The 12,106-nt window shown below is 39.3% G+C and overlaps 1 protein-coding gene across 1 annotated transcript in view; it reads left to right on the top strand.

Annotated features, from left to right (window-relative positions):
• The window catches only part of ANKRD50 (ankyrin repeat domain containing 50), a gene marked incomplete at both ends in the record, with an annotated part of 34,071 nt that extends 23,737 nt beyond the window's left edge, over positions 1-10,334 (top strand). The window contains one exon of the mRNA XM_079534823.1: positions 6,790-10,334. Coding sequence (XP_079390949.1) covers positions 6,790-10,334 — 3,545 coding nt within the window. The remainder of the gene's footprint in view (positions 1-6,789) is intronic.
• Positions 10,335-12,106: the final 1,772 nt, after the last annotated feature.

The following is a 12,106-nucleotide window of genomic DNA, read 5'->3' on the forward strand; positions in this document are numbered from 1 at the left end:
CACTGCCAAAAATACTGACAAAACTTTTTTCAGAGCAGCTTTATTTCCTTTCCACTGAATCGTATAATGTTTCAGACTAGTCCTAAAAAACTGTTGTTGTCTTTTAAGTATGCTTCCAGATGGAATTCTTGACAGGAAAACTCAGCAGAATTAATGGTATGCCTTTAAAATAAATTTAATTTGAAAGACTAAATTTCTCATTTACACAGTGAATGATTTGATGAATAGCATAAAGAGAGTTGGCTTGTGATGTTATATTGCTATCTTCACTGTGAGAAAAGGTGCAAAAAAAAAAAAAATTATTACCAAAGTAATTGAACTTAAAATGAGATTAAGTTATAGGGCCTACTAGGCCCTAGGGGTGTTGTTGCTGCTGTGGTGGTGGTGGTTGTTTTTTGGTTTGGTTTGGTTTTGTTTTTCAAATAGAGAGCAAACTGTGATGTTACATCCCACAGTACGCTACTGGATGATTTTCTTCCTTATAGCCAACATAAGAAGGAAAATTTCAAGTATGTGAGGAGTACGATTGAAGCTTCTGTCAACTTCAGATACGTTGGAACTTTGTGTTGTAAAACTTGAAATAATATTAGTTTTCTTTTTTTTTAACCTGCAAAGGGTAGGCTGGTGTTAACACTTCTTTTGGGGTGCGCTTTTCTTCCCCTTTGCACAATGTGGATGTTTACTTTTAGCCAAGTAAATTTCTTTTTAAAGTTATTTATTTGATGAATATGCAGAATTCAAGATTGATGAATGCAGAATTCAAGATTGATGAGAAGCTTTTTTGCACTCGTGACTGAAGAGATGATGTGTACAATAACGTGCAAAATACTCTGGAACACCATTATATTGAATTTCTAATGCTTTCTTATTTCTCAGCAAATGGTCGCAAGTGTAACATCATAATCACTGCACATCTTCGGATGTGTTTCTTCCATTTGGAACAAAGAAGTTGGTTTTATGCTAGTAAGATAGGCTGAAATATTTTTAGCATTACTTCAGGAAAACAAGTCCATCTGTAGGCTTTTGTGCTAAAAGTTTTAGAATAAGATGTAATGTATGTACTAGCCAGTATTTATTTAATAATTTGTTTTTTATTGGCTTTCACTTAAAATTTTGATGTGTGAAATCTTCTTCCAGAAATGTGCTGAAATAAGAGCTAAACCCATTAGTCAGCATGTGGTGTGAGTGATTGGGAGCAGGGTTGCTGCAGTAGTGTGGCCTTGACAATGTTCTTTATTGGGTGTTGAATACGGACGAGTTCTGCATGCATCTCTCCAGCCAAAAATAGTCACGGACATGGAAGAAAGAGTGCAGCCTTTCTCATCTACTGTCATCTTGCTGCTGCCAGCGGTGAATCCATCATCCCCACTACCAGATACCAAGCAAAGGAGCAGATTTATTCTAGTCCATTTCTTTCCTTTTGCTGGTGACTTATTTATGCAAGCTGAATAGCTGTGCTTGCATCTGTTGCAGCCCTGTGTTCAAGGGTGTATTGAGAGTTTCTGTAGTAGCACAGAGCACTACACATTTTTTTCCTCTCATACCAGATTCTAAGTTTTCAATAATTAAAAATAAAATGTTTTTTGCCTCTTGTGGTTGCAAAGACAACCTCAAAAATATGAACCAAATGTAAATTGATGCCTGCATGAGTCTGCGGTCACCCTCCACAATGAGCGAAAGCCAGCCAACTGGGGAGAAAAGGAAGAGAACAGATAATGCATGTCCTCCTGCCTCCTCTTGTATGCACTTCATCAACTGTCACATCATGCCTATTTACTTTTCTTACAGACATCTGTTTTGAAGGTTGCTGTTCTTTTTTTTTTGTGTCCGTGTTATCTTGATAGTCCTCTGCGACATCATTTGCTCAAAAGTGTGAGCAGTCAGGCAGCTGCATTAAGCACAGTCTTTCCAACCTTTTTATTATTTGTTAGAAGAAATTTTATTTTTCTAAATAACCTCAGAAAACTTTTGTAAGTTGCATAGCTTTATGTTTCAGCTAACTGGCAAATAGAAATGTTTCCTCCAAAATGAGGTTAAATATTGAAAGTGTATCAGTTATTGTTGCAAAACTAAATTCTAAATTCTTTTTCTAAGTTCTATCATAAAAGTTAAAGATTTTAGGCATTTTAAATTCTGGAAGTTTTACTTAGGTAAACTGGAGTAAAAATGAGGTATTTCCTCATTTGATAGCATAAAGGCAAACAGAATTGCATATGTACAAGTGCTCTATTAATTGGTCTGAAGAGGCATTTTAATAGTCACTTATTTGTTTCATGAATGTTGCTCCAAAGAAGAAATTGTCTTTTGCATCTGGCTTGGTTATACCACTCAATTAAGCACTGCCATTCTTGATCAAAATAGTTCCTTTTCACACCTAAGACATGCGTGCACCAGAGTTGTGCAGCCCAGGTGAATGGCATGTCTTAGGGAGCTGTAGTTAGTATAAAGTTAGATACTAGAAACTAGAATAAAAAGAATGAAAAATGGACATGCAAGCATTCACTGCAGCATCAGGGCAGCTTATACTCCATTCACCCACTTATCCACAGGCAGAAGCAGACCGTTTGTCCTTTTTCACTCTTGCATTTGCCTGTCATTCAGCTCTAAGTGCACAGATATTCATCCAGATTTACTCCGAATTAACAATCTTGAGAGCATCAGTCTTTCTGTGATGTTTTTAGTTTGCCAGCTCTGGTTGGAATAAATATAGAGGATTGTTCTTTTAGCCTTTCTTAAAATTAAATAATGAGCAAAAATATGAAAACCTAAGAAAAATGTACTAAAATAACTCAGTTTCTGCACCAGAAAATACAAGCTGCTTGGTTAGTTGTATTGCTTGCCAAATTTGGAACTGCACCTTTCTTCTTCAGCCTTCCCATTCCAGAGAATAAATAGCACGAGACTGCTTTAGGAGAGATTGCTTTAAATAAAGAAAATCTTAAGTTTCACCATGCTTTAGAATTTATGTAGGCAGTTTCACATACTTTAAAGTCTTTGTAGGAGTTTGAATTTTGACAATAAAAGGTTATTTAGATACATTTAAATATGCTTATGTAGTTGTACATTTTACTTCAATGTTATTAAAGCTGTGAAATAATTTGTTGTTGTTGTGGCCATGACTCTACTTAAGATTTCCTTTCTTCTTATTCTTTGGATTACCACTTCAAGAATGTGATGTTAGGGATTTTATTATTTCGTAAAAAAAGGTTTCATGTAAGTTTTCTATACAGCAAAGTGGACCAATGGCAGCAGCAGGATTCAGCCCCAAGGCTGGTCCTGTGTCTCTTAGTGTCTGCGATGGATATGATATAACTTGTAATGGATTGTACACCGCAAATACGCTACAGACTAAGCATGCTGCTTCAGTTTTCAAGTGCTTTTTACTTTTCTGGATATGTTATTCTTTTTGAGTGGGTGTGCGTAAATGGCCGTAGAAATACCTAACTTAATGTATGTTTAGATCACCAGTGTAAATCAATAATGTCAAAACATTGCCATGTTTTTAATCATTTAGGTTATATCAAAGTTATCAGTTTAGTTAAAATGGGGTATATCAAAGTACTTAAACCTTCAGGGCAATTAGATGTATTTAATTAAAGATACAGAAATTGAAAGAGATTTAGAATTATTTAGTGGAACCTGGTTGCTAATAGTTTATTTTTTTTATTGTTAAAGTTTGAAAAGGTTGATATAGTACAAAAGTATTTATATAGCCTAGATACTTTTTTTCCTTTAAATGACCACAGACCTTGCCAAGAAACACATTTGGAACTGATTTGTTTACAGAAGTGCCAGGAATTTAATAAATCAGGAAGACCCATACTGGAGCACCCATTGGGTTGAAAGTGATGTGTTGGAAGAAAAATCTTCACAATGCAAAAGGCAGTGTCATGGGACTGCAAGTTCTGTCTGCTATGCTGCTGTTCTGCTGAGCTGAAGTAGTTCATGGGAATGCATCTGAAACAAATGAGCTTTCTCTTAGTGTTTTGATGCTTCTTGTCCTTGAAAATAAATTATTGTAGTTGGTAGGGTGGGAAAGCAAGTTTGCATAATCTTTGTTTGGAAATGTAAAATGACTTATTTAGACAAAAGCTTCAGCAAAAAAAAAAAAAAACCCACACAGTTTTATTTTGCTCCTTCACAAGAAGAATATCAGGGTTTTGTATTTTTTAAATCTCTTCTATCTGTAAAACTTCTCTTTGGATTACTTACTGTACTAATGCATGGTACAGTGGTTTAATATAACAGTCTACTTCTGTTCAAAAGGCTGTTACAAAGGAAGTGTATTAATCCCAGCCCTTAAGGAACATACTGTCCTTGGGACATGTGAAGGCTGGGAGACGAGGGGTGTGAGGAACAGTCATTAGCCAGCCCTGAGCACTGGCTGATGTATCTGCATTGCTGTCCAATGGGTCTGTCAGAGGCTTTCTGGCATGGCTGAAATGATATCAGCTGCTCTACAAATTGCAAAAGCAGCAGAATTATTTGAAAAATAAAAGTAATTTGGGTGCGTATGTATTGGAAGGAAAGACTTGGGCATGGGATGGCTGTGAGAGATGGGGATCTGGTGTGAGGAGTCCTAGGGCTAAATACACTGGGAAGAACTTTGCAGAGCTCTGTGCCTGCTTTTCTTCAGATGTAGATCTATCAGGAATGTTTACTTCTCTCATATGAGAGAGGTATAAGAAACTAGCAGGTGAGTGAATGACAGTGGCATTTGCTCTGAATTGAGCAAATCTGAGCTGTTCCCTTAGTGTGACGTGGGCTAATCTAAGTGATGCTAGGCTGAGGGCAGCCTGCACATAGGTATGGCTGTGAATGCATGCATCAAGTATTGTTCTCTTTTTAACTTCACTGTTTGCTTTTCTGTCTTCTGAATGCTCATAGTCTGGGAGCTCAAAAAGAAGTCTTGGCACCTGCAAAATTGAAGGGCACCAGCTATCCTTACTCAGCAATGTCTCTTGGCTTATGTGAATTGGCTTGTGTGAATTATGGGCTCTGCAGAACTGCGCACAGAATATTTTAATGAAACGCACAGTCAATCAGTGAATTATGCTGTGCTGTGTGGGTCAAGTTAGTACATTGCTCAAAGTTGTGGTGACAAATTGCAGTGGATAAAGATAGTTCTGTATTTTGGAAAGCCAGAAAAAAAAAAAAAATGTACCTGTAGAACGGTGAGATCCTCCCGGATCTTATTTTCTCCCTTCTTGACATTGAATGCAAATATCTACAAGTAGAAAGTCTTATTGTTCTTCTAACACGAAAAATGACTGCGCCAAAAATATTCTGTCTGCTGATTTTATTTTGAGAAGCATACTTTTAAGTGTTCTATTGATTTAGTCTGGTCAGATTTGTCATGCTACCGTAATTAATAAAGGAAGAAGGAATAAATATTTTTAGTAATCGCTCTAAACTATTAGCAGAAGTTGTTGAATATCCTGTTCAGAATCTCTGCTGAAGACATTTGGGAACAAAAAACAAAGCTCAGTTATTGGAGCAAACTTCCAGACTGAGCAGTTTGATCCACAGAATGTTCAAATATAATAAAAACAGAGAACTGAAAATGGCATTCTTCAGGGTGTCACTTCCAATTATTTGTTCCATGAAGCTAAGGCCAAGATCGCATTGACTGGGCTGCCCTATGGTTTCTTTTCCTTCAGGATAATTTGGGGATTAGTAACTGCTTTGGTTTGCAAAGCAAAGCTTTTTTGGACTAGATGAGCTGACTCTAAAGAAACTTTATGCAAACTGCTATGCTAGAGGAAGAGATGAGAGCTTGTCCTTGGAGAAGCGAGGTGCAGTTCTGGCCTAAAATAGTTACAAACCTGGTCATTCCAGACACTATGACTGCATCCTCTGCAGTTTTCCTCTAGCTTCCAAAAAAGCAGCATTCAAATAACGTAATATTTCATTAACGTAGTTATATAGCTGTGTATAACATGGCACAGTAACATCGTTCGTAAATACCATTCCTGCTTGGTCTCAAGAGCTTGTACTTTGTGAGTTGTGGGAGTGTGTATGCAGGGAGGAGATGTACACAGCATACACAGATGAAATAATTTCCCTTTTTCCTCTTAGAAGTAAACAGGCTGAAAGAACAATGGGACCGTATGAATCTCAGAAAAACTGTTTCCTTAATGCAGTGTGCCAGCTGTCAGAGAAGTGGGCTGTTTATCTAAAAATCAGCCCTTATTTGAAAAGATATGTACTAGTCATAACACACAGATATATAGGTATTTTAAAGTAGTTTTGAGTGTGTCTCTCTCTCCTAGATCATAAGAGTTTTGGAAAGAAGCAAAGGTAATCACGTTAAAGTGATTTATGTTCATTTCTTCATGAATGTGTACCACACGTGGATAATATCTTCTGTAATTATATTAAGATAATGATTGTCTTAATCTCAGTAGCTGAAAATTATTTGGAATTCCACTGTTGACCACGTTGGATAAATGATTATTCCATAATAATATAGCAAGATTTACTAATCTTAAGTTGCAGTTTTGATTTTACTTTATACTTTATTTTTGGTCTTACTTAGGTGTTCAGTATTATCCATGGCAGACACAAAGTGTTTGACTCAAGGTTTGTTTTTTTTTAAATGTTCTTGTTTATTAATGTGTATTTTGCATTATAGCAGATTATGATTAAAAAATGTGTTTGTTTTGTATCAAAGTGTTCTGCCGTTATTAATAATGATTTACGTTCAGTATGTTTGCATACAAAATATAAGTGGGTGTTTCCTACCTCAAAATGTGTCTTTTTGCTAATGACTTTCTTCTCTTCCAATAGGTTTTAGAAAAATAAGTCTAGATGATCTGCGGAAGGCATACATTGTGAAGGACGTGCAGCAATATATTCTGCATCGTTTGGATCAGGAGGAAGCACTGAGACAACATCTAACAAAAGAAACTGCCGAAATGCTGAATCAGCTTCACATCAAAAGCAGCGGCTGCTTTTTGTATCTGGAACGTGTCCTAGATGGAGTCGTGGAGAATTTTATTATGTTACGAGAGATCCGTGACATTCCGGGAACATTGAACGGCCTATACCTTTGGCTCTGCCAGAGACTTTTCGTGAGAAAACAATTTGCAAAGGTGCAGCCTATTCTTAATGTGATTCTTGCAGCCTGTAGGCCGCTAACCACGACGGAGCTGTATCATGCGGTGTGGACCAAAAACATGACATTGACTATGGAAGACTTTCAGCGCAAATTGGATGTCCTGTCCAAAGTTCTTATTGATGGACTTGGGAATACAAAAATATTATTTCATTATAGTTTTGCTGAATGGTTGTTGGATGTGAAGCACTGCACGCAGAAATACCTGTGTAATGCAGCTGAGGGGCACAGAATGCTAGCCATGAGCTACACCTGCCGAGCAAAGGATTTAACACCGTTGGAAGCTCAAGAATTTGCGTTGCATTTAATTAATTCCAATTTGCAGTTAGAGACTTCTGAGCTGGCCTTGTGGATGATATGGAATGGCACACCTGTCAAAGAATCCCTGTCAACCTTAATTCCCAAAGAACAGGAAGTGTTACAGCTCCTAGTGAAAGCTGGTGCTCATGTCAACAGTGAGGATGACCGTACATCCTGCATCGTGAGGCAGGCTCTGGAAAGAGAGGACTCCATCCGCACTTTGCTAGACAATGGGGCATCAGTCAACCAGTGCGACTCAAACGGGAGAACGCTCCTGGCCAACGCTGCCTACAGCGGCAACCTCGATGTGGTTAATTTGCTGGTTTCCAGAGGAGCAGATTTAGAGGTAGAAGACACTCATGGTCAAACAGCACTTACCTTAGCTGCAAGGCAGGGGCACACCAAAGTGGTGAATTGCTTGATAGGGTGCGGGGCCAATGTAAATCACACGGATCACGATGGCTGGACAGCATTGAGATCCGCAGCATGGGGTGGGCACACCGAGGTAGTTTCTGCTCTCCTTTATGCCGGAGTCAAAGTGGACTGTGCAGATGCTGACAGCCGAACTGCACTGAGAGCAGCGGCCTGGGGAGGACATGAAGATATTGTGCTGAATCTGCTTCAGCATGGGGCTGAAGTGAATAAGGCTGATAATGAAGGCAGAACAGCATTAATCGCAGCAGCATATATGGGGCACAAAGAGATTGTGGAGCACCTGCTGGACCATGGTGCAGAGGTGAACCACGAGGATGTGGATGGAAGGACGGCACTGTCAGTTGCTGCACTTTGTGTTCCAGCCAGCAAAGGGCACGCCTCGGTGGTCAGCCTTCTCATCGACCGAGGTGCTGAAGTTGACCACTGCGATAAGGATGGCATGACGCCGCTGCTGGTGGCTGCTTACGAAGGACATGTGGATGTTGTTGACCTGCTCCTGGAGGGAGGAGCAGATGTGGATCACACAGATAACAATGGTCGTACACCGCTCCTGGCTGCAGCCTCCATGGGCCATGCCTCGGTTGTAAATACGCTCTTATTTTGGGGTGCAGCTGTTGATAGCATTGATAGTGAAGGGAGAACAGTTTTGAGCATAGCCTCGGCACAAGGCAATGTTGAAGTAGTACGGACTCTGCTGGACAGGGGGCTGGATGAAAATCACAGGGATGATGCAGGCTGGACACCTTTGCATATGGCAGCTTTTGAAGGTCACAGGTTGATATGTGAAGCTCTTATAGAACAAGGTGCTAGAACAAATGAGATTGATAACGATGGACGTATACCTTTCATATTAGCTGCACAAGAAGGTCACTATGATTGTGTGCAGATATTGCTGGAAAATAAATCCAACATTGATCAGAGAGGCTATGATGGGAGAAACGCTCTCCGTGTTGCTGCTTTAGAAGGTCACAGAGAGATAGTTGAACTATTGCTCAGCCATGGAGCAGATGTAAACTATAAAGATGCTGATGGCCGGCCAACACTCTATATTTTAGCATTAGAAAACCAGCTTACAATGGCTGAGTATTTTTTAGAAAATGGTGCAAATGTAGAAGCTAGTGATGCTGAAGGAAGAACAGCACTCCATGTTTCCTGCTGGCAGGGCCACTTGGAGATGGTACAGGTGCTGATAACATACCATGCTGATGTGAATGCTGCAGATAATGAGAAGAGGTCTGCTTTGCAGTCTGCTGCATGGCAAGGTCACATGAAGGTAGTGCAGCTTCTCATTGAGCATGGAGCTCTGGTTGATCATACATGTAACCAAGGTGCTACTGGACTCTGCATCGCAGCCCAAGAAGGGCACATTGATGTTGTCCAGATATTACTTGAGCATGGTGCTGATCCAAATCACGCCGATCAGTTTGGGCGCACTGCAATGCGTGTTGCAGCTAAAAATGGGCACACTCAGATTATTAAATTACTGGAAAAATATGGTGCATCTACTCTGAATGGCTGCACTCCATCTCCAGTCCACACAATGGAGCAAAAACCCTTACAGTCAGTCTCCTCTAAAATGCAGTCCTTAACAATGAAGTCAAATAGTTCAGGGAGTACTGGTGGAGATATGCAGCCTAGCATGCGGGGCTTATCTAATGGGCCTGCTCATGCCTTCAGTTCTCCTTCAGAGTCGCCCGATTCTACGGTTGACCGTCAGAAGTCATCTTTATCAAATAATTCCCTGAAAAGTTCCAAAAACTCTTCTCTCCGTACCACGTCGTCGACAGCAACTGCTCAGACTGTGCCCATTGATAGTTTCCACAGCCTCTCCTTTACGGAACAAATACAGCAGCATTCCCTGCCACGCAGCAGAAGCAGGCAATCTATTGTTTCTCCTTCTTCCACAACCCACTCCCTAAGTCAAAATCATAATTCTCCAAGTAGTGAATTTGAATGGAGCCAAGTGAAACCTAGTTTGAAATCAACAAAAGCTAACAAGGGGGGGAAAACAGATAATTCCAGCAAGTCTGGATCAGCTGGAAAAAAAATCAAACAAAATATTTCCTCCCAACCAAAAGTGTTAGAGTATGAAATGACTCAGTTTGATAAACGAGTACCTATTGCCAAATCTGGGACAAGCGTGCCACTCAAATCCATGCCACCAGACCCACAGTGCAAAATTTTGGTGCCGCCAGCTCAGCAAGAGGTTGGTCGATCTCAGCAGCAGTTCCTAATTCACCAACAGAGTGGAGAACAGAAGAAGAGGAATGGAATCATGACAAATCCCAACTATCATCTTCAAAGCAATCAGGTTTTTCTTGGTAGGGTTTCTGTTCCACGAACAGTGCAGGATCGGGGGCATCAGGAGGTGCTGGAAGGCTACCCTTCTGCAGAGACAGAACTCAGCCTTAAGCAAGCCTTAAAACTGCAGATTGAAGGTGGTGACCCAAGCTTCAACTACAAGAAAGAAACACCATTATAAAAGGTAATCAGTCCATTCACAAAGGAGTAAAATGTGTATTTCGTCACGTGCGTTTTAAATAAGCTGAAAATGCACTTCATTTTAGCTTAACATTGTAATTGTTTTCTTAATGAAGTATCTGTTTTGCTGTAATTTAAAGCACCAACTTTGGAAGAATTGGTTCAGGGCTATATTTTCTGTTCAGTAGTGATTGCTCAAATCTTGCCCCACTGTTCTTGATATGCAACAGAACAAAATACAAAGTTTCACGTAGCATAAATCTGGAGTTATCCAAGGTAAGAATAGCTGGGAGTCTTAATGTGTGGTATTTTCAGGTATAGTCATTATTTCGTGTAGTTCCACCTATATTGAGTAACTATTCATGTTTGTAAAGATGCTTTTCAGGAAGTTTATAAAGGTTCTCACAAGTTACAGGCATTAAGCTTCTGTGAATTTGGATTTTGAATGGGAAATCTCAGATATATCTACAAATTTGCATAGTACCATAAGGCTTTAAATTTATATTTCTGTTACCGCAAAGTAATCTCCCATGAAAGAGATTACGTTCCTGATAGCAAAATGAGAGTCTCTCTTATTATCAATTTCCTCGCCATTCTGTAGTATGAGCTGAAAATCAGCAGAGTTCACTTTGGTTTTTCACTCTCTCTTTTACTGAATTATATGCTGAGAAAGAAGTGTTGTGTACCATTTTCAAACGTAAGTTGTCAGCAAGTCAGCAAAAAGTGGGCTATTTTTCTGCCTTATCCTGATGAAGTTTGTTTATCTCAGCGTATTTGGATTATTAATAATTAATATGTACTATTTGAATTTCAAACAAGCAGCATCTTTATGAAATGTATGCAGCTGTCTTTGCTTATTTGCTTATTTTGAAAACAGTTTTTTTGTTTGTGTAAATGCTGCCATTTTTCCAGACCAGACAGCTGCTACTTAGAACCAGAATGTTCTTGGTAGCCAACTCAGTTCTGCTGCTGGTTATTGAAGGCTACATTTTTATAAGTCATTTACAGATGGTGCAGAATCCACAGATGGGAGATTTTGAGTTGTGGAAAAATGTATTGGCAGGTTTTTTTGTTTGGGTCGGTTTTTTTTTCCCCAAACAAGTATCTGGTGAATAGAATTCACTTTAATGGAACTCATCTCTCTAGATGTACCAGCAGTCTCTTGTGAACTGCAGAGTGCTGGACTGTGAGGCTGGTATCTTGGTTAAATCAAAATATTTGAAACAATGCAGTGTTTCAAGAAGGTATATACTGCAGTCTAACATGCAAATGCTAGTGTTGTTTTCCAAAAGGTCAGGTGAACTGTGAAGCAGAAAATAGCAAAGAGGCAGAACTATGGAAAGAGAGAGGAGTAAGCAAGAGGAGACAGGCCTGGATATTAGGAAAAGTAAAAAGAACTTCAGATTCATGCAGTTCTACATCATGTCTAAACCAGCATTTAAATGTGTCATTTTTCCCCCTTTTACATACCTGCACCTGATACTCAGTGCAGGCACTCATGTGGACATACTCTTTATACTTCTGACCTAAGATGTATTGATTTGACCTGACCTGTCATCAAAATACTAGTTTTGATGCATTTTTCCTCTCTAGATTTTACAACAGAAAGCACGGGGAGTTTTTAACACTCTATATACAATTCTACAACTCAAGCTGGGCTTTTTTTTTTGTCAGTAGCAAATAGTACTTCTTTAAAAAGGCCAGTTTTCCTGCATGAAGCACTTGTTTCTGCAAGAAACAGGTGATATGATGGATAACTGAATTGTTTCTTTT

The sequence above is a fragment of the Tetrao urogallus genome, assembly GCF_951394365.1.
Source record: "Tetrao urogallus genome assembly, chromosome: 4".
Classification (NCBI taxonomy): Eukaryota; Metazoa; Chordata; class Aves; order Galliformes; family Phasianidae; genus Tetrao; species Tetrao urogallus.